We start from the raw sequence: 23,647 nt of genomic DNA on the forward strand, positions 1-23,647 counted from the left end.
TCGTTAGACGAGTGAAACTTTAATTAGTTACGGGAAAATGATTTGCGGAATATCTCTTACCGTAGGGGGTCTCTTTCTTCCCCATATTAGGAGTTGAGCTACCTTCATCCGATGGTTCGGTTGTGGGAGCTGCTGGTACTATAGTTGGAATGTCCTGCTGTATGGAACAGTCCGTTCCACTCCAGCCAGGGTTACAATAGCACTTATTGGTATTTGTGCATACCTGTAGGCGACAGAGATAAAACGTTTTCTGCATAACTTTTCTAAAAACGTGACCTTATCGAGGAGCGTTCGTTGTTTAAAGGGATTCAACTCTTAACAACGTTAAACGTTAGTTAGGTATATAAAAGTTTTCACGAAGTTATATGAACGAAGCGACAAATTAAAAAGTATAAGATCGAAGGAAACTTACGCCATTTCCTGAGCATTCGTTGTTATTGTGATTACTGGGACATTTATCTTGATTTATGTGTAGGAAAAGGCTCGTACAAGTTTGATTTACGCAGATCTAGAATCATAGACGAAGGAGATAGTAAAGAGATTATCTCGTTGAAGAGCAATGATCATTGTTTGATCGATTACGCATTAATCTACAGTAGAAACTTTACGAAGTATTTTAATGGAAGTATTTTAAAGGAAATATTTCAAAGGAAGTATTTAAAAACTAGCTTCGAATAGACCTGTAAGCGCTGTTTTTATTTCACGAAGAATTTCGAAATTGAAGATAAACAAGGTTTTGTTTGCTCGCGTTGTTATCGGCTCGTTCTTCGCCAAGTTCAAACATTTTGCATAAATCGATTTATGGTATCGTTCAATTAATCGTACCGTACTCTTCATTCCACCGACAGACAAAACGGTCTGCCTGGCAAGCTTTCAGAACGTTTCGTTAGGTCGATCGATTAGATTATTTCTTATAGAGGGTTTCCAATAATGTGATATAAAAAAATATCTCACCAGATTATCACCGCAAGACGTGCCGTCACGAACCAATCCCCAACTTGGCATTTCGGAACCTTCTACCTTCCCAGTCGTCGATCTAAGTAAGAGGAAAACGTTATTCATCGAATTTTTGATCTCGTCAATCTTTCTCAATACATACTTGCACTCGTATTCCTGACCCTTCATCGTTATAATCGTAACAGAATAAAGTTGATCCATTCCGTCGATAACAGGTTGCTTATAGCCTTGTTGACATTGAAGGGATCCGCAACGAACGTTACTAGAAAAATCAATTTTATCCTAGCTCGCAGAATACGATCGATCGTGTCTGTTATTAATGCGTATGAAAAATGTGAAATAATGAACGAGAGAAAAGTAAAAACGAATGTTACGAAAACATTTACGATCAACGTTCATTCCGAAAAATATAAAAAGTCATTTGTTTGTTTGTTGTTCCCTATTTTTCTTTCCTTTTTTATCTTTTTTTTTCCTTTTTTTTTTTCGCTACGTACACCCTCGTGCTTTCACGTGTGCTGAGTAAAAAACAATCAGGGAAGAGGGAGAGGGATAGATATAGATAGAGAGACAGAAAAAGAGAGAGAGAGAGAGAGAGAGAGGAGGAAAAAGGAGGTACGCTGTAACGTATTCGTTGAAAAATCGAATGACCTGCACACAGTGACGTCATGCAAGCCTGGCCATTCAGAACTACCGACGTACAGCGTTCGGGTTAAATCTTTTTTGTTCCTCGGCCTTGCATTGTTTCGATTTGCCAACGAACCGCGTGGAGCCGGATACTCACTCCGACTCGCATTTGACGAAATGACCGGAAGCGTCGGTGCCGCAATGGCCGTTGATGGAACCCTTCGAGTTGAACTGTTCGAAGCATTGCTTGTCAGCTGCGATACCGCTGTAGCCCCAAACCTGCTCGCATTGAAGATTCAAAGCCGGGCAGACACCGTTGAAGCAGTAACCAGCGTTATTCGAGCATGGATTCCCGTTTTTCTTATAAACATCCGCTGGACATTGACCTGTTTCTCCGGAACAAACTTCCGGAAGATCGCACTCGTTCGTTGATTCGCGGCAAATGACGCCGCGTGCACGTAACTGTTGTTTTATGGTATTGTTTGTTGTATTGTTGTCGTTATTGTTTGTTGTTGTTGTTGTTGTTGTTGTTGTTGTTGTTGTTGTTGTTGTGGTGGTGGTGGTGGTGGTGGTGATGGTGGTGGTTGTTGCAGGGATGAAAGAAGAAAAATACAAAGCGTATGAACGAACAAGAGAATAGTACTTGAAGTACGTGAGTAATGAATCACACGAGCATTTTTACTTGGTTTTCTTTTCCCTTTTCTTTTTTTTTTCTTTCTTTTTTTTCTTTAATTTTTTTTCTATAAATGCTAAAGAAATTTAACGTTTTCAAAGTCTACCGATTCGTAACGATTCGTTTCTGTACATAAGTATTCCGCGGACGGTATTAAAAAATTGATTGCAGAAGAGGTCGAAGATAGGGACGACAAACGATTTCATTTTGAACCATTCTGCAAGAATACTTTTTCAGTGAGCTTCCAATCCAGGTCAGTGATTTAACGACAATGTTCGATAAATCCGTAATGATGATGGTCGATCACCATTCTCGATAAAGGTTGTCCTGTTCACCGGGAACAGGGTCACTCGTAAGGTCTCGAGGAAGATCGGTGATCATCGACATCGACGAGTTAGCTCGCTAGAACGTTACAGAAGAGACCTACTGACCGAGTATATGAAGGGTCACAGCTATAGCTGCCTCTTAACACGTACTGGTGTACGCTGTCGCTTGACTACGTTCCATATTCTGCATCTACAATGTACTAGTCCTCGTCCTATGGGCGTGTTGGTACGCGTTGTCAGCCCATAGGGGGTGTGTTAAAAGGCGATGCTAGCAGGGATGTCGATGACGCATAGTATATCTATTTCAGTATATTCGGTTTAACTGACCAAAGTTCGTCTGGTCTCGACGTGTTACTTCCGATAAGATAAAACCTTTCGACTTGTTTAATTTACATTTACTTGATAATTATATACTCGATAAAAGTTTTCATAATGATTGGGCTATAACGTTATCTTTAACGCGATCGATTCGAGGATATTGTTAAATTTTCATTTTCTTCCTTATTTCCGGCTAAAGTTCATTGAATGTCTAAGATCGATTAACTGAACGTAATTTCCTTTTAGGGTGGTAAACTTTGAGGGAAGAATGACCTTTCCGAACGCACGATACACGATCACTTAATCGTTAGGAAGCTCGAATTTCGGTTAGATTTTCTGGGTTAATCTCGACTACCACGCACGAGAGTGGATAAGTGGTCTTGTAAGGTATATGTACCAGACGGTAGAACATTCCCGTGTCTATGCTAGTGGTAAGAATGTCAGTGACGCTTAATAAAGCCGAACAGAAACTCGGAGCTCGCAGACTCAGATCTGTTTATCGTTATACCTTGCAATTGTTACAACAAGGTCCGGAAGCGCATTCGGCCTCCGATGTGAGTTTACAGGTGATCGGATCGCAGCAAGGATCGAGTTCGTGACATTCCTCGAGCGTACCGCAGTCGCATTGTTCCCCGTCGTCTATTACCCTGTTTCCGCATGTTCTCCTGACCTCTAACTGTGAATTGACGAAGAAAAAGTTTGTACAAATGAAGTATAAATGAGGGGGAGAGAGAGAGAGAGAGAAAGAGAGAGAGAGTGAATGGAATGAGTGGGTAAGAAGGGGGGGAGAGAGAGAGAGAGAGAGTGAATGGAGCGAATAAGAAAGAGAGAGAGAGAGAGAGAGAGAGAGAGAAAGACTTAAGATCATCGAGAGATCGAAGTACTCGGCCCACTTGACACGCTTACCTCGTTTGGTTTATTAAAAAGGCAAATGCCGGCGCCGCTTTTTAAAGTTTCTATGTAATCTTTTTTACTACATTCGGAAAACTTGTAGGGTTGAACGTTTTGCAAGCCGACGATGGATTGTGCCATGATACATCCGTGCCAATCGTAGCAGCTGCACTCGTTTCCTGCAAGCGTTATCGAGAGATCGATCTGACTTTGTTCTTTAAATAACTCAGGAGGATTTGTTCATTGTTCTCGATGCTTTTGGCCCCGTTCTTCGTAAGATCAAAACCGGTAGATTTAGAAAGAGAAAGAATAAGAATCACTTACGTCCATCGTCATGGTGCATGCCAATGTTATGACCTATCATGTGAGCCATCGTACCAGCTAAAAGATGGGGTTCGTAAGTATTTAAATCGACGCTGATTCCTATGGATTTTTGGCTGCACACAGTTTGCGGTACAGCCACCCCTGATTCTCCACCTGAGAAAGTCTCACCCCTGTTAACAAAACAAAACAAAACAAAAAAAAAAAAAAGAAAAGTAAAACGATAAAGCTTCTTATCTTTCTTCTAACCTTCTATTTTTCTCATTTATCGTCGGTGTGTGTCAGACTCACGTAAGCAATTGGGTGGTGTCCTGAGCAACATTGTATACCCTCCGAAACATATAATCACTAAACTTTAGCAAAGCTTCACCAATATCCATATCTTTATTGATTTCCGCTTGGTTACCACCTTGCCAGGTTTCGATGTATACGACGGAGACTCTAGTGTTTAATGTACGGAAATACTGAAACGTTTGAAAGAGAAGATATTTTTTTTCTCCTTTTCTTTTTCCTCTCCTTTTTTTCTTTTTTCTTATTTTTTTTTCTCTCTAATAATTTTCATTGTATCCGATGTAAAAAGAAATCTTGTTAAGTTTTTAAGCAATAACGAATCGTATCTGCTTACCAAATCCGCGATATTTGCAACTTGGATGGCATCGTGAACAACCTCGGCTCTGGTGCTACCGTTTCTTTTGTCAAACTAAATATTAACAAAGTGCACATTGGTAACATCATATTGGCGAAAATAGTAAGAATTTGATAATATATGATTTGAAATATCTCGATGATCTCGAGGGTCCTCGATCTAAGCATTGATCTAGAAAGAATTTTGCAATATCTTTGAAAATAGAAAACGATTCGGCGAAAATAGTATCTTTTCTTTTTTTCTTTCTTTTTTTTTTTTCTTTATCGATTTTACAACGATCTACGTCGAGAAAAGAAGGGACCCGTTAACAGAATCAAATTGAAGGATCATTCGCGACACGGTTACTACGTAGAATTCAGATAGATATTGAATGATTCAATAGTATCGTTCGAATATCCGAGAATCTATCTTGTTTAGAACGAGGAGGATACTTTTTCCTCGATAAGACGAGTAGATCATCGAGCGTATATTAAATTCGAGAGAGAAGATCGAAACATCGAAATTCCAGAATGTTATTTTGCAAAAAGATAAATATTCTTTTCTTTTCTTTTCTATATATATATATATATATATTTATTTATTTATTTATATTAGTATACACACACATATATATATATATATAATTTTTGTAAGAAACAATGAAATTTAGTTTTTCGAAGTTTCTATCTCGAGGTAGGGTAAAGGAAGTGCATTACCACGAGTAAAGTGGATATACCATAGCCTTATCGATAATGATGGCAGTTTCGATGTATTTGGTTGCTTCACGGACGTCTCTCTTGTACCGATCGGAAGTGCTTTCCGATAGCCACAAAACATGCTTCTGCCGACGGTTCTTCGTACGCCACTCAAGATTTCCCAAGTTAGCGCAGCCTTTGTCCGCTTTTGTTCGAGCTTCAAATATAACGTGAGGATGTTTCTGCTAAAAGAGAGGTGACTGCATATAGTTAGCATTCACGACTGGTCTCGAATGTGCACTCCCAATCGGGGAGGAGTTCAACGTTCTTGTTGCTATAAGAGTTTGGTGGATAGATGGATAGAATAGGTAGTAGTGATGTTGCTATGGTGGTGGTGGTGGTGGTGGCAGGGTGGTGAGACGATTATGGTTCGTACGAACGGGAGTTTCGACCGCAAGCTGCGTGGCCATTCACGAGAGTACAACGATAAGCCGAGCACGTAATCGTATTACGCTTTCCGTCACCATCGGTTGCTTTTGATCCAGTGAACGTAATATTGCTGATAACAAGAGGGCTCGTGAAGAAGGTTTATGAACACGTAAACCATTTTTCTCGTCGCTTTAAATCTTTCCTATCTATCCATGTTTATGATTTTGTCCTTCTTTTCTTCTTTTTTTCGTTTTTATTTTTCTTGTTTTTTATTTTAGAAAAAGAGAAATAGAGAATGAGAGAGAGAGAGAGAGAGAGAGAGAGAGAGAGAGAGAGAGGGAGAGAGGGAATTAAAAATCAACAACACCCCTGATAATCGATAGCTCGAGATAAAAAGAAACAGACAAAACTTGATACGTTTCCTAAAAATGTCTAGGATAAAAAAAGGAAAATCTATTGGATAAAGTTCAATATTCTCTTTTATCTATTTCGAAAGATAAGTAAAGGGATACATGGGAGAATTATAGGAGGGTCACAGAATGTTACTCGTTCGCTAGTCGCCTTAACCAAATGCTTCTATGCTTCGTTTTGTGCTAACGAAACTGGATCGCGGGTGTTTACGTCGGCTAAGCCCACTACGCGTTCGGTATATGTATGTATGTATGTATGTACGTATATATATATATGTGTGTGTAGGTATAGGTTGTATAGAGAAAGAGGAGATCGTGCAAACACTTCCGTCGAATGGGCAGGATAGAGAGCTCACATGACACGCTCGCTTTTGTGGGAATAGCTAATGCGTTAAGTTGACATTCGCCTGTTTCCGATATGATCAACAAAAATATTTTCTCGTCTTATTAAGAGATTCGTATCAGAATCAAAGTTCGTTATAAGGGAATGAAACTGACCGACAGATCACCGCCGTAGAACGGATGAATGACAAAAGTCTCGTTGCCTAAATGTATGACACCACTGACACCGTTACACGTGTGAAAAGCGGCGGTAGCTCCTGGATAATCTCTGACGGTGCCATGATAATAACAATGTTCTATCTCCTGTACAAAGGAAACGATTATTCTTGTTAGACATTCTAAATCACTCCAATCAAATGTTACATCATGCTTCGTAATGTATATATGCATGTATAGCTACATAATACCGGTGATATTAATGATCGATTAAACGTTACCTGTTTAGAACTTTGTTCCGCACCGTTGACTAAAAAGTCTTTTTGTATAAGATTCGGAGCTAAAAGTTGCCTGTAACAGTGACGTTATACTTCGTTTAATTTCAAACGCATGATATATGTACGTACATGTATTCGTTCACCTAATTGTTTTTTCCTTTCTTTCAATTTTTTTTTTTTTCTTTTGGAATAACCAAGAGCGTATAACTTACGTATTTAATTCTAAATCTAGGCGAAATTTATGATTAAAGGCCTTGATCAGGAGAGACGTCCGGTGAAAGTGCCTTCCTATCTGAAGTTCAAAAGTAATATACACGGTTAACATCGCACTTTAAACGATTTAACGCGAGATAGTTTAAGTAATTTACGAGGGTATTAATCCGCGCAAACTTACTCTTAATCTGCCTCTAGAGTTTTGATATCCTCCCTCCCCGTATCCTCTTTGAGGAAACTGAAATAACGAAAAGCGCGATAAGCCGTAGCTCGGACGATAGGTCGATGTTTGCGAAGATAGTTACTTGTTAATCTCTCTGTTTTTTTTTCTCTTTTTTTTCCTTCTTCGCTTCTTTATTATTTTTTTTTTCAACGCACGATAAAAATACACGAAAAAATAGAAGGAGTGGTGGGAAAGCCTCATAAAAATCGCGACAAAGTGATTACCTTAGAAACGCCGACTTCTCTCGTGGATATCCCCATTTTCTCGTGATGCCGTAACTGTACTGGATAGATGATCTGATAGTAATTGGCGCCGATATTTCGTACTAGCTCTTGGTTTTGTCGATACTCTCGCAGTAATCGTTCGACCTCACCTGAAATCAATTTCTCCGTTCAATTGTAAGTTCTCCAATTTGCTTCGAGTACCTCCGATCTCATCTTCGCATTTAATGGACTTTGGTGCGATTCGTGAGAGGGAGACAGAGAATCGAATCGTGTTATCTTAAAGATATTATCAATAAAGTTAGACTTTAGTCTTTTCACTAAGGATATTTATATTTGATTGATTTTAATAATCACCCAAGGGTGATCGATAAATTTATTATGCATTGATATTTCTTTCACGTTTCTTACTAGTTCCTTGGCTCTCTTTCTCTCGGAAACGTGGCGCACAACCAGAACGCTCTTCGTATCATCTTCGATTAATCGTAGCTTTGCGATATTCTCTAATTAAGACGACGGCATTGTATTAAGTTCGCCTCGACCGTAGTAAACTGTTGCTGTGAGAGACGAATGAGTTCGGATTATCAGTCAAGGGTGCACTTAAAATATGTAGTGTCTGGTTTACCCTCTTATCGTCTTTCCGGGCTTACTCGATGTATCCCAACCCATTCAAAATGAAGTACAGGGATAATGTACTTGTTATATGTCTGCACGAAACAGAGAAAGAGAGATAGCACGCGTGTGTGTGTGTCTCCGTATATGTAAGAGAGAAAGAGAAAGAGAGAGAGAGAGAGGAGCGCATCGACCAACTTATCGAAATATAAAGCGTTTCTCTATGCTGATGGGTCAAACTAATTACTATCGCACTTTGAAGCTTGCCCTTACACAAATATTTCAATCTGTCCTTGTCTCATTCCTTTCGACCTTACGTCGGTCTCATCGTAATCGATTACGATTTATAAAGAGAATTTACACCGTTGATTTGTTATAATAATTCATTGAAAATTATCGACCGTTCGTTTGCGATTACTTGAAAATTTTCTTTGAGAATACATCGTTGTCGAGTTAATTATCACGCTTAATTATCTCAGATTATGCGTTTCAGAAGATTCCAGGAACTTTCTCATAAAAAGTTTTAATAAAGCATAAGCTCTTCCTTGCTCGTTATTGAGATTACATGCATACATAGTTGGAACAAATTCAAGAGTATTCACATCAGATTATTAGTTTTTTTTTCTTTCTTTTTTTTTTTTTTGCAAAAAAAGAAATGAAAAGAAATCTTGGAAGCTCTCCCGATAGGAAGATAGTGGACAATTTCTAGAACAAAGCACCGTTTCATTTGCTGTCCGTTTAATAACTATGATGTTTAGATAGAAAGGCTGAACTTGTTAAGAACGTCGATAATATGGACATTTGGAATAATTATTTGCGAATGAATATAGTATTACGGTCAACCGAAATCATTGGAATAAAGTCATAAGTAAATAATGACTTCGTATTTTAATAGAAACTTCTCGTGAATTTAATTTTCTCTCGTTCTTCAGGAGGGCAAGTCAAACGAACGGTGTTACGATATTACTAACAGATTAATTTATCCCCTCTCTCATCGTTCGCCTCAATACTCCCCGAACAGCCCGCGGCAGTTATTATTGTTAGTTCTGCGAAGGCGTTACGAGTACTCAGACCAAATTGCAATTAATTCAGGAAACATGGCAGGTTATTACATTTTGCTTCACGTGCATTACACGTAACACGTTTAAGATGGAACACCGTATACCGAAGGCTTTCTCACTCTCTCTCTCTCTCTCTCTCTGTCTCTCTCTCTCGCTCTCTCTTACTTTCTTTCTCGTTCTCTCCATAACGTAACACCCCATTACTTCGTTTTCTACTTCGCTTAGGATTGTTAACAAGGTATAATTTAATCGGTTCGTTGGAAAAGCTATTAATTATACCAATGTGTGCTATATGCAGAAATTAAATTAGTTGAGATTTTTTGAGAATGCCTAAACCTTTTTAAGGACATAATATTTCGAGCTAAAATTACGTAAGATCGTTTATTTTTTCTTTCTTTCTTTCTTTCTTTCTTTCTTTCTTTCTTTTCTTTCTTTCTTTTTTCTTTTTTTTTTTTTTTAATGCTTCACGTATTTATGCAAGATTTGAAAAATAAGAAGAAAGGCTCATAGAATTAAATGTCCGATAGAACGACTCTTACATCCCTAGCCAATTTTCTACGATAGTGTATTGCTCTCGTCTAAAATTTAATCCAATTTAAGTTTCGTATTTCCGTCCAATCACCAGTGTTGACTTAACAATAAGCTGTAACCAAGCTTCGAGGCGTAGATGTTCCATCGTATCAAGTTTCCAGCTAGAATGGCGCAATGCGGTCCTTTCCACCTTCTTACCGTGTATTTATTTACAGATCTGCACGATAGTCGAAAAGTGTTATTCCGTTGAATCGTTCATCGAACTTACGAACGATGACATTAATTAAACACATAACTCGAGGATATCGTGGTTTCAAGTTACACACGTTGAACTCGATTTCAAAGTATCTACAGGTCGTTTCGTTCTTGATTGTCCGATTGAAAAAAAAAGAAGAGAAATAAAACGAAAAAAAAAAAGAAGAAAAAAGAATCAATATATATCATTATAAATATATATCGGAGGTGTCATGTGAAATTTTGATACACGATATAAAATTCGATTCTTTCGTTCGATCAAAGTTAGAATAAATTGAATTGAATCGTGTTTGACTTACCAGGTTGGGTTTCTTCGTTCCAATAGGAATCATCTAACGTGTAATCGGTGTCTGAAACGAAAAAGAAAAGAGAACAATAAATTTCTACTCAACTATAACATCATAATAATAAATTTTCTTTTAACACGTATGGATCGTTTCATTTTTCGCAGTGTATCGAAATATGATATAAATAGGTAGGAGTGAAGATAATCGGAAAATTTGACAGATCGGATCGTCTCGTCGGACAATCAGCTGACACGATCGAACGTTCGGAGCAATCAGGCGATCTAAATCGTGACGAGAGTCTCAATCTAAACACCACACGGTATTCCCTTCTTTTTCCCAAGGACCCTTCTTTTACGCACCCTCGTGTCTCGGCGCGTCCACCAATCAGCAATAGTCACGGTTCACCGACTTTTCGAATATAGGCGTTGCCCGACGAATTCTTACCCAAAAAGTAAATCTTTCGCAAGGTCTGCACAATTTACTCGGAAAAATAAAAGGGTAACGGGGGAATAATCCAGCTATTATTTCTTTTACATTTTTCTACGATAATTTTTTCTTTTCTTTTTTTTCCTTTTTTCTTTTTTTAACTCGAACAATATTATCTCTCATATCTTTTCGTTATTCGTTCAGAATTTACTGTTTTATTTTACACGGTACAGAATCAATTCCGATTCCCAGAAAGGGAGAAATATTATCTTGTCGGCGTACGTCATTTTTCATGAAAAGTTTGATTTCCGATCTGTTGCATCGTGAAGTTGGATTATTTGACGAACACGACGTAACGGGTGTAACAATGAGAGCAAACTCGGCGGGGATTATCCGGTACAGAATTTGGCGCAGCTGCGGGCCGATATGTACGTTTATCGAAGGATGCAGGTTCGGCCCTTTCGTGCGAACACATGTGTATGAATTCACGAAACGTGAGAGAGGGAGGGGGAGGAAGAAGAGAGAGAGAGAGAGAGAGAGAGAGAGAGACGGCGAAGGTACGGAGACCTGGACGTCGAAACTTTTTCTTGAAGTTTCATTACAGCAAACGAACTTTTTCATCTCCATACTGGTCGGTGCTTTCCCAAAATTCATAAAATGGACGTCGTGCGGATAAAAAGATGCGGTTTCCACTGGCCTACTTCTTCCCCGTAGCACATACGAAAAATAAGCCGAGGCTGAGGGAGCCTCGAGTGGATGATAGTCAATGACGGTAGGAGGTACTTCTGTGAGATGGCCAGATTTTAGCTTTACATACATATATGCAACCGAGGGAGTCCGCGTGCTCGGGAGAAAAGCACTACTCCCTCGAGTCAACGATAGTACGCGTACTTAGCGTTTTCGACTTCTTTAAAGTCCCGTATTATTGTTCCAACGGCGACGTGCATCGCGACGACCGTTTACTCGTTTTCAAAGAAAATCAAAAAAAGAAAAAAAAGAAAAGAAAAGAAAAGAAAAAGAAAAGGGTAAAAGAGGAAAAACAAAGGAAACAAAATAGTTCGGTTGATCGCGATAACTACGATAATGGTTCCCCGTGGGAATTGGATTTTTCCATTGGGAAAAATTGTCCCGACGAACGATTCGACTAAATTTTAATATCGTCAATATCGCATAATAGCTTGATGCGGTAACACGAAGGAAATGTAGGCCGTGCGTTTAACGGCAATTGCGGTAATAAAATTTTCCCTTAAATTCGATGTTACAGTATTCTGCCATACCATCATTGATATATTCGATAATGGCCGTATTTACGATCGTCACGAAATTCATTCGAGATTGATCGATCGTTTAAACGTGCTATAACGTTATCACATTTTTTAACGAAAAAGAATAATAGCCGAGTTTATCTTTTTTTTTTTTTTTTCTTTTTATTATTTCTCGTTATCGTATCGAAAGCGAGACAAGACTTAAATCATTATCCCACGAAAATCCTGCGTAAGCGCTCGCACTCGTAATATCTTTTCTTCTTTTTTTTTCTTTTTTTCTTTTTTTTTTTTTTACCCATATTGCTTTCCATTTCGCGAGCTTTTCGTTGAACGGCTTTCCAAAGCGGAAAATCTATCCTAACCGTAAGATAACTGTTCCCATATATTTTGCTTATTCGAAAGCTTTGAATATTCGTTGTGCTTTAAGCTCAGAATTTTTGATCGAATTTTTGTAAAATGGAAAAGAAAGCGATAGATGATATATAGATATGTAATTTCAAGAGAACGATAACATAGAACTCTGATGGGAAATTAGTCTGTATAGAGATCCGGCTGAGTAAACTGTTGAAATAATGGAGGTAGATGGAAACGGTAGAGTATCGAAATAACGAAGATCCGGATTTAGGACCGAATTATGAGATTAGCTTCCGATCTAATTGATTTTACGAAATACGTTATTGGAATGGCAACGGGATGATATGATAAACAATATTAAAGAAAAATATTAATGAAACTAAAATGACATTGTTAAATAGAACGTGTATAAACTAGATCGACATTTTCATTGGACTCGTTCAACCATAAAACGTCTTAATTCGTTTCTCGTAGCAACTGTATAACAAAAATAGAAGTAGTATAATTTATTTTAATGTTCTCGACACGTCGATTCGTTGCCATCGAATAACGAGAGAGAAAGAGAGAGAGAGAGAGAGAGAGAGAGAGAGAAAGAGATGATCAATACTAACGAGGTTTATTACGTATGACTTGCACACGTCCACGCTCGATTTTCGGTGAATCCAATTTTTGACAAGGTCGTTGAATTTTGACTGCCTTTAATAGGGGTAAAATACCGAGCTGGTGTCCGATATAAATCTTTCAGCTTGGCCTATATTATTTGGTATTCCTGTCGAGCTACCGTCCGGATCGGTAAACCGTCCGGACAGAAAAAATAGAGAGCCATAAAGAGATAGAGAATCCAGATTGGATAGATGGATAGATAAATACGGGAAATGGTTAAGGATGGATCGAGACGGTAGGTCAAATCGGTAAGGGTGACCTATAAGCCGAAAGAAAGAGAGCGGAAAACTCGAGGATCGCAGGAAAGAAAAACGTCGAACGTTCTACGTAAAATTATTTAACGCGTCATCCGTAGGAAATTGCAGTTTTATCGGTAATTGGAACGCTGCCAGGCATTGTGTTTAATTTTCTTTTCTTTCTCTCTCTCTCTCTCTCTCTTGTTCCATCTCTCTTTCACTTTTATATAAATATATATTTTTAAACGCTCTCTTATATAAGAAAAACTGCGAAGAAACTTGCTAAGCGTATTATCGAATGTCGCGAAACAGCTGACACAGTTTCCGAGACCGGGAAAAAGGAGGGGATAAGAATTCCGCGGCGCCATAAATGAATCTACCCTTTAGTTGTTTTCTTAAGCAGCACGGCAAATGCTGACGCGGTTGGTACGGTTGGTAGGTGCGCTTACGTGGTCCGCATTAATTGCGAACACCCTTAGAACGGCAAGAGCAAATAAGATGTTAGTGGATAATCGGACTAGGTCCGGAAGTGAACGAAATCGAGGATGACGCGAGAATGGAGAGGAGAATTGGGATGGATTGAAAGTGGACGCAACTTTACCAAGGACGTTCTTGCGATCCATTTATCACATATACCTAATCGTTTCATTTTTCTCTTAACGACTTTGCAATTTTATCTCTCTGTCAGAATTTATTTGAAAGAAAAGAAACGAAGGAGATTGGAATTGGAACGTTTTAAGAAAATTGTTTCTTTCCTCTGTAGAATTGTGTCTAATACCTACGTCAAGTTTAAAAATTATCGTAATGAAAATGTTTCGGAGTAAGCGGCTCAACGGGAAAAGCTTAAACGCTTAATCGCCACCCACAAGAGAACATATCTAATGTTAATTGTAACGCGTAATCCATTATATTTGATTTTCGGAATTTTACAAAATTTCATATTTCTTCCGCTCTCATACGTAAAGTCATTTGAATATTTCCTTTCTTTCTTTTTTCTATCTCTTCTCGTGGGACGACTAATAAGAGATAAAGAGATAAATGAAAGAAGGACAGATAAGCGAATTTTTAAAGAATTTTGTTGCCGAGTGTAATAACGAAAGGGAGAAAAAGAGACAGAGAGAATAGGATAGAAATCGAGGAGTAGAAACTGACCGACACGGATAAGACGTGACCGAATAAAATCTAAGACTCATTCTATAGTAACAGGAGTACGGGGGAAGGGGGAGGGGATGTGGGGGTGTGGCGTGGTAGAAAAAGAGAGAAAGAAAGAAAAGAAGCGGCGCGGCGAGGTCGCCTCTTTTGAATTTCTTGGCAGGCATGCCAACGTAAACCGCAACGGTAACAAATTCTCCAGGCAACGGGATGACGTTGCTGGCGATTCTAAGGGCAAGATGGTAGATGAAATAAACTGTGAGGGTGACGACAGAGATGGATAAACAGATAATTGGATAGAAAATATGAGAGGAAGAAGAGAAAGCGCGCGCGAGAGACAGAGAGAGAGAGAGAGAGAGAGAGAGAGAGAGAGAAAGAGAGAGAGTAAGTAAAGGTTGGTTGGTCGCTGCGAGGGTAGAGAGCAAAGTGGAGAGTATGGAGTGTAGTAGTATAGTAGCGTAGAGAAGAGGATAGGAGAGAGGGTAAGAGAGGATAGGAAAAGAGAGAAAGAGAGAGTGAGAGAGGGTGGAGAGCGAAGGCGTAGCAGTGAAGAGGGGGTGGGTTGGGGCGGTGGATCCCGGACCGTTCAGTACCATTGCATATCCCGCACATCTCGCAGGTGCAGGGCGTGGTGCCTTGTCGGCAATATCGATTACAAACCCGGGCGGTTGCGCATTCACGTCGACACGTGGACGCGGACCGGCAGCTAGACTAAATTTGTGTTGCCCTATATTTTAGGTTCCCGCACTCATCTGCCTCTCAAAGATTGATTGCTTTTTCCTCCGCCCCTGCTTTGCGGCCTATCCTCGAACGACCGATGGACGCGCCGTTACGAATTTATGGTCGGCGCGCACGATCGGCTCGAAACACGCGCGGATCGACCGTCTCGATCACCTTTTCTACATTCCCTTCTCCGACACTTTTCTCTTTTTCTAATTCCGTCTTTCTTCCTTTTTCTTCTGTTATCCCAAAGTGTCTCTACGGTTGGAAAAACTTCGCGAGGATAGATATATTTTAGAACCGATTTCTTGCACCGTTTGATATAAGCCGATTGCAAGTGTAATCCCAAGCTCGAAAAATCATCCGTTTCTCTTCGGAGCATTTTCTCCAGGATCTCTTCTCTACCTGGGAGAGGCTCTCTTAGAAATCGTATAATCGTGGGATCCGTTTAGATTGGTATCTTTATTGAGCGAGTCATTCGGATACACACCGAATGTTCTCTTACGGATCGATAATCCGATGGATCGTTCCTTTACGAGCGAGAACGTTGACCTTCGAGGCCATCGCGTTGCGCCCCTCTCTACAGTTTGCTTATTCGAATCGCTTTAGCAACACAATCCTTTGCATTATCGTTCTGCGTAATCTAGCGATGGAGTGGGAACATATTCGAGCAAAGATACTCCATCTTTCTCTCTCTCTCTCTCTCTCTCTCTCTATCTTTCTATTTCTATTTCTCTCTTTCTCTCTCTTGTTACATCCTTCCTTCTCTTGCAGTAGTCACATCCGCTCACGGACGGACGTCCCAATGCGTTTTGTCGGCTTCTGCGCGAAGGAAACTTGACAGTATACGCTAAAGATGTACACGAAGGAGGAAATAACCTTCCTGCAACTATTTTATTACTATTTCCTATTCACGAAATGCACTTTTCCATCTCCCTTCTAATAAGAATAAACCAACGAAAGGTGAATACTCCGATATATATTTCATGCTATCTTATTCGTTATGAAAATTCTACGAGTTCCAAACGTTATTAACGTCTCGCCTGTAACTATTTATAAAGAGACTCGATCTACCCGTTTCACGAACCGTTCGGTTTTGTCAATGGCTCGCCCAAAATAGTCTATTGGTTTAAAGATACCTGTGTAGGGGGTTCAAGCGGTCGTCTTAACAGATAATAACGGTGAAACATCGAATTTGGATATCGTTATCGCGGCCGAAGCATGAACGTTAATCTTTTTTATTTTCTCGATGGAAAAAAAAAAAAAAAAAAAAAAGAAAAAAACAAGAAAGACAAGGAACGTCTTAACTGCGTAAGATTATTCGTTACACGTCCTTTAAGTTTTTGATATTTTACGAGTCGAGTGATACGTTTTATAGCGATTTTTGGAAAAGCGTATGAAGTTACAAAGGGATTTAAGTAGGGAATGAAACAAGTACTAGACTAAATTGTGTACTTGAACTCTGGCCGGTATTTAACCTATGTCTAATTAGACTGACACGTTTTGCTCTGAGGTAGATACGCAGTTGACAAAACAACACTTTTGATCTTACAAAATTATCATTTGGCTAGCTGCCCCTTCAACGTGCGGTTACTTTAGCGGTTATTAGCGGTGAAAAAGATGAATCTAAAGAATCACGACAGGGAAGATATATTATTGGAAAATAACAGATACTACTACCTACATACGTACCTATCTATATCCATTTATCTACATACTTACACCTTATCTACGTACGTATGCATAAGCGTCAAGATAGATACCTACGTAAGTGTACGTGTGAAGGGAATTTACGGAGCTCACGACGTTTGTAGATTCGATGCTCTTTGTCGCAGCTGCCAAGTCACGAAAGCGGAATTTATGATTTCCGCGAATGACGAAAGTGCTTGCGATCGATTCTATCGTCCGATTGCTTGCTGAAAGACCGTTTTATCTTCGGAATTACGTTCGATTTCATTCGATGTCCCATTCACGATCTCGTCGAATATCGTCGCGACTTTTGTCGCCGAAACTGAATTTTTGAGATTGATGAAATTTAAGAAATGAAGAGAGAAACAAAGAGAGAGAGAGAGAGAGAGACAGAGAGAAAAGAAAAAGTCTACGAGAGAGACCAAAAGAAAGATTTATTAATGCGTTCGCCTCAAAAGCTTCAAAAACTTGAAAGCCCGGATAGTGTACGCGACATTGGAGACGGATATGTTTTCTGTGAACATGGACGCAGCTTCTCCGTCAGAATGGCGAAAAACACGAGATACGAAATTGAAATATTTCGGTTAAAATGCTCCCGACAACGGTGAGTTTTACGGCGATGTCGTTAAAAAAACTTTAAATTCTTTCCCGCTGCGTTGCGACTTGACATTTTTTATAGTGGTACTCCTTACTGAAAAAACGGCAGACTTTTACGATCCTTATTTACCTACATGATGACATAGAAACGACGTTACGTAGCTTATAATGTAACAACGGTCGTCTTTCGAAAAGTTTAGCGTGACGGTATCTGATAATTTTATAGTCCTCCGAAAGTCACCACGAAAATCGATAGTTTTACGACGAGCTAAATGAAATTCTATATCGCGATTTTTTGTGTTTGGCACACACGAAACAAAAACACCTTAAATGCTTTTTCTCGATTGGAAATGATTAAAAATTGGTCGGGCAATTTACGACGAAGCTCTTTTGTTATATCGAAATTAATTTCTACTATTGTGTTATTAGTTACACAATCCCATTTGATGTTTACCGTGTACGAATATGCAAATTAAAATACATAAAATGTGGTAAAGTACGATCGGTTAAAATATATAATAAAATCAACATGGGAGATATTTGAAAAAAGAAAAGAAAAAAGAAAAATATGGTAAATTGCGTATTCGACATCGTACAAATACACGATTTATTATCGGTCGTAAAATACTATAATTTTTTTAATTGAATAAATTTGTCATAAAAATGAACTAGGTAGGAAAAAGAATCGTGTGTGTGTGTATATATATATATATATTCAAGGAAACGCCCTAGTGAACGAACCTCACGATCTTCGAGGGTAACGGGTTTTCTCGTACACGTAACGAGATGCCTTTCCTCGGGATTTTTCACGATTCGTCGGCGGATAGAAAGCTTTATCTCTCTTTCTCTCTCTTTCTCTCTCTATCCCTCTTTCTTTCTGAGCCGCATCTGCTTGCAACGAGGAATAGTAATTTTTTGTTTTCATGGATGAAAGCGTGAAAGAAAATTTGTCTACGTACACGGTAATTTTATCCGGCTAATGAAGGTTCTCGTTATAAGCGATGTCACGGATCGTTCCTACGTTCGAGGGCAGAGTTCGCTTCACAAAAGTAGTTACGGTCGGTACGTAGTCAGTCCCTCTTACATCTCTCTTTTCTCTTTCTCTCCCTCTCTCTCTCTCTCTCTCTCTCTCTTTTACATATATACATACGTATGCGCACATACACACACGTAACAGACAAGACGAAGGCTTTAATTCACAGATATATTTAATCGTGACCGATGGTTCAAAGCCGGTAGCAAAGTGATGGATCGCGAAAAGTTCGAAACTAAGCTTGTACGAGGTACTAGTGTACGTGTATCTACGTAAGTTTCACCAACGTACAATTAATAGTCGCTCGTCCGTTTGCTCGCATCGCTGACTGAAATTATTCTATGATCAACGGGTGAAACTCGGTTGAATGGTAATTGAACTACAGTTATATCTCCGCCGGGGGTAAATTATTAATTGAAGCGAGACCGTTAGGTGAACGATCGATCAGCCGGTGGGACTGACAGAAATTTACCACTTACAGGTGTATTAAATTCTCGTTAATTAATGACAAAGTTTAGTTGCCGTTCGGCGCTTGATAATCGACGTTCGGACTTTTAGAAATTCGTCTGATCGAAACGAACGTGAATAATCGTTTGTCGACGCGTTAACGAGATGTTAGTTTGCGTTCGTTAAAAGTCTCTCGAAATATGTTCTTCCTTTTTTTTTTTTTCTATTTCTTAGTTGGCTTTCCGTACTTTTCGTTTTAATCAGAATCAACGAATGAAAAATGTGCAACCTCTTAGAAAACAATCTCATCTCTTTCCTATGGATCTTCGTTATGGGAAGACCGGATTATAACCATGCACTTTATGAATATTCAAAAACAAAATTTTATTCTCTGGCGTCCGAGCATCGTTATAATTTGACTTTACTACGACAGAAGTCGTCGGATATGCACGAGAATGCGACGACAGATGCCGTTTGATTTACTTCTCGAACAATGCAATTTAAGTTGGCGAAACGACTCGAGTGAAGGGTAGCGAATCGGAAGAAATTCAGAAGTTACGAGGACAGGACGATCTAACGGACACTGCGAATTTTCTTCTATACATATACATACATATATGCATACATACATACATACCATACATATATTCTTCACGTCGACATCTAGGAGAATTATTTCTTAAATCTGTGTATAATATAAACGAGAAAGCTTCATTCATGTTTCTTCTCCTTTGCTTCTCTTTTATTCCTTACAGTTTCATCTTTGTTTTTCGCGTTTTCCCGTTCTTTTTTTCCCTTTTTCTTTTCTCTTTTTCTCATTTTCTCTTTCTCTCCTTACTTATTTATCTTTAAGCGAAAAAATATCGTAGAAAGCAGAGATAGTTCGACGCGATAGTAATCCCAAACCGGCAGCGACCTTTCGTAGATTCAGAAAGATCTTTCTCTCTCTTTCTCTCTCTCTCTCTTTCTCTCTCTCTGTCTGTCTGTCTGTCTGTCTGTCTGTCTCTCTCTCTCTCTCTCTCTCTCTCTCTCTCTCTCTCTCTCTCTCTCCCTGGAGTCGGTACGCTCGAAGCTTCTCTATCTCTTCTTAATGGAGCTTCGTACGTTCGAGATAAATTACCGGCGCGGAAAACCTTTTCTCTCGTGCAAACTATTTATCCTGAACACCGGCATAGAAACGCTTTCTAATGGCAGAGTAAAGAGGGTCTGGAAAACGGGCTCGAGTTCAAGGAGAAAACAAAGCGCTATCCTCGGCCACCGCCCCGCAGTTATTTATTTCGCTCAACTTTATAATATTAATTTTTCAAATTCTGTGTTCGTCTACGCTCCGTTCCCTCGTCTGGCTTTATTTTTTTTTTTTATTATTATTATTTTTTTCTTATTGTTTTTTCTTTTTTTTTTTCTTTTTTATTTCTTTTAATTTTTTCCCTCGACCCTTATGCTCAAATCTGTTTTTCTTCCTCTATTCATGTATTTCATACTTTAAACTTTGAAATAGATAGAAAGATCGATAGATAGATTTTGCGAGAAGGGAGCAATGTATTTTTATTAAATATCCTCAATTTTCGTAAATATATAGGACGAAAGATTATCGATAAAGCTACAGGATATTAACAACGAAAAAAGGATCTAAATGATTTTACAAATCGATCACACTTGTTCGATAAATTTTTCTAGGCTAATTTCTTTTTTCGTCTCTCTTAAATTTGTAAAATTACATATCTAGGAATTAATTTACGATCTGAAGAGAAAAAAGAAAAAGAACTTAGTTCAATGTCATTCGAATAAAGATAATTAATTTTCAATATCTCCAATAAGAATTTCTCTTATACTTAGAAAGTTTTGATCGATCGTATACATATACATATTGTGTATATCTAAATATGTAATATGTGTTCAGCAATTTTCACGATAATCGAGCTACATAAAGGTATTCGATTTTAAACGATTGAATGACGAGGATAGTTCCAATGCAACATTGTAGTTTCCAGATTAACGTGTTCGTTCGATAGAAAGTATACAAAAAGCCAATGCGTCAACGCAGTTGTATCAGGATTTTTCGCGCAAATAGAAACTCGCTCTTTCGTACATGTTCACCATCGAGTAACGTTAAATTGCAGCCGCGTTTCGCCTCATACCCTATGCCTCGTAGTTTAACAATGGCTTTTCTTTTACAATCCGATCGAAAAAAACGGAAAGACTTTGGAAGTATTTCATTTGTCGTAACGTTTGCTTTTTTGTAATTGATCCGATTGACGTGAGCAAACAGGATCTCATCGTTCTCATTTTATTTTTCTTTTCTCTTTCTTTTTTCCCCTGTTTCTTTTTTTTTTCCTTTATCTTTTTCTTTTTCTTTTCCATTCGTGAACGAGTCGACGACGGTTTTTTTTTTTTCTTTTTCTTTTTATTCCTTTTCACTCGTTTGCAAATTAGTGAAGCTCTCTTTTATATTTCTCACTCTGAAATTTCAAAAAAATTGGAAACCGATAGGAGCAGAACGATTAACATGGCACGATTTACATGTGACTATCGCAAACCCGACTTCAATTTGAGATTTTCTTTTCTACGCATTCGATGTAGCATCACGTCCTTGCTCTTTTTCATCAAGCTCGACGACAAAACATCTATGGAGCTTTCTATGTGTATGCGCGCATCTTGATACTTTACCATTACTGGATCCTCTATTTTGTTCGGTCCCTTTTTGTTTTCCGACCCTCTCTCTTTCTCTTTTTCTTTTTCCTTCTCTATTTTTATCTTTATCTCTATTTCTATCTATCTATCTATCCGTCTATCTATCTACCTCTCGTTTTTCGTAAAGCTAACGATTTCATTGGTATTCGATTTCCCGTAAACGTAATACAGTAGTTCTTTTTTCTTTTTTTCTTTTATTTCAACGTATCTTATTTGTTCTATTTGGCTATATTTCGTTATTAGAGACTATTGAAATAGATAAATAGATATATATATATATAATTTCAATTAAAATTTTCAACTTTTTCAATGAATTCATATCGATTCTTATTTTGTAACATAGACATTTTTAAAGCATCAACTTATTTCCTTCGAACGCATTTCAATAAATTCGGATAGATATTTTGATTATTTTTGTATTATTTAAGAAAGAATCGTATATCAGAAATTATTGGTATATGGTTCAATTTTAACTTTATTTAATGCAATATTGTATAACTATGTTTTTCTTTTTTTTTCGCCTATTCTTTGACCATCTTTAACAATGCAGTAGAATCTCTATTATTCCAACATCCATTATCTGAAAGTTCCACTATCCGAATTTTCTGTTATAAGAACTTTCTATTATCCCAACAATGTAGTTTTTTTTTCTTTCTTTCTTTTTTTTTTTTTTTTTTTTTACAGAATGTTATATTTCCTCTTCTATTGATGCACATGTATGTTTCACGCAATGTTTTTCTCGTCCTATAACAATCTCAAATAAACTTGATCTATAATAATTTTCTTTCGAATCCACTTTGAAATATTTGAAGTACTATATTTCAAGAGAAGAAGTATATTAATGAAAACAAAAACCATGGTGTTCTCTTTGTTGTTTCGAAATATTCATGGCTTCAGAGGAATCGTGATTCAGATACTTTTAGATTTTAACAAAAGCAAATGCAAATTCCCAAAGTTCAGCACAATAGAATATTTAGATAACATTTTGGCGGTCAAAAAGGATTGAAACTTGTAAATTTCTATCTAAATTATTCATGTTGTTTGATTTTCTTTAAGAAATACAAAGTTCAGTGGCAAACGAGTTGTTAACCTATCATTTGAGAAAATTATTGTTCATTAATGTGTATATTAGAGATTTTCAGAGTAAAATAACTCTTTTCGAAAGGACAATCAATCTCCTTATACTAATCAGTTTTTTATACCCATCGATATTGAAATATGTATAGCATTACTTATACTTTCGTATGAATCATTTATATTTTTATATTTTCTTATTGTTTTTTTTTTTTTTTAATAGCTAAGATATATAAGATTTGTAATATTGTACGAATTAATTAAAAAAAGAAATATATATATATATATACCTAAATTGTATATCATACAATATAAAAAAGAATATTTATTTATAGAAAATTATAACGAGCGTACGAATACTTGTTAGGGCTCACTGTACGTATCTACAGACATGCAACGATCTCCTTTATTTAATTTGTTCCTGTCTCTCGCTATTTTATTTATCTAGCGGAAAGATATTTCCAAAAAACGAAACTTTTTCTCAACGTATCGCGTTTCAATTAGCGAACTAGTTTAGATTTCCTTGGTATATTTCATAAAGTTTATCGGGAATGTACAACGCGTACTCCTTCTCTCTCTTTTTCTCTTGCACCTTGTCGTATGTTGTCGGATGCTGTAGCGTGGGTCACCGAGCAAAGATGTCTTCCCTTTTCGCACGGCTCATTTCGCGAGCGACGTGTATTTCCGTCACGTAAGCACCGAGGAAATGTTGAAGGGAAATATGAGACCATGTTCGAGCCCGGCGCTTTTCCTACCGCAAAATATTCTCCTCGTTTCTTTTAAGACAAAGAAGAAGGAAAAAGAGAGAAATAGAGAGAGAGAAATTTTATTTTAAACTTCAAAATCGTGATA

General features: G+C 37.9%; 1 protein-coding gene across 21 annotated transcripts in view; it reads right to left on the bottom strand.

Annotated features, from left to right (window-relative positions):
* LOC122632505 (disintegrin and metalloproteinase domain-containing protein 11) overlaps window positions 1–23,647 on the bottom strand; it is a 54,128-nt gene that overhangs the window by 16,223 nt on the left and 14,258 nt on the right. For 16 of the 21 annotated variants that reach the window (XM_043819360.1, XM_043819356.1, XM_043819345.1 and 13 more), the window contains exons 3-18: window positions 10,461–10,511; window positions 7,706–7,854; window positions 7,440–7,496; window positions 7,258–7,337; window positions 7,049–7,118; window positions 6,768–6,914; window positions 5,472–5,675; window positions 4,736–4,810; window positions 4,402–4,574; window positions 4,114–4,283; window positions 3,805–3,968; window positions 3,407–3,574; window positions 1,739–2,043; window positions 955–1,219; window positions 413–508; window positions 61–223 (exon numbers count right to left, since the gene is read on the bottom strand). In XM_043819360.1, coding sequence (XP_043675295.1) covers window positions 61–223; window positions 413–508; window positions 955–1,219; window positions 1,739–2,043; window positions 3,407–3,574; window positions 3,805–3,968; window positions 4,114–4,283; window positions 4,402–4,574; window positions 4,736–4,810; window positions 5,472–5,675; window positions 6,768–6,914; window positions 7,049–7,118; window positions 7,258–7,337; window positions 7,440–7,496; window positions 7,706–7,854; window positions 10,461–10,511 — 2,337 coding nt within the window. The remainder of the gene's footprint in view (window positions 1–60; window positions 224–412; window positions 509–954; window positions 1,220–1,738; window positions 2,044–3,406; window positions 3,575–3,804; window positions 3,969–4,113; window positions 4,284–4,401; window positions 4,575–4,735; window positions 4,811–5,471; window positions 5,676–6,767; window positions 6,915–7,048; window positions 7,119–7,257; window positions 7,338–7,439; window positions 7,497–7,705; window positions 7,855–10,460; window positions 10,512–23,647) is intronic. The other 5 variants (XM_043819359.1, XM_043819357.1, XM_043819354.1 and 2 more) reach the window with 3 other exon arrangements.

This window comes from Vespula pensylvanica, chromosome 10 (genome assembly GCF_014466175.1).
Source record: "Vespula pensylvanica isolate Volc-1 chromosome 10, ASM1446617v1, whole genome shotgun sequence".
In the NCBI taxonomy this organism is placed as follows: domain Eukaryota; kingdom Metazoa; phylum Arthropoda; class Insecta; order Hymenoptera; family Vespidae; genus Vespula; species Vespula pensylvanica.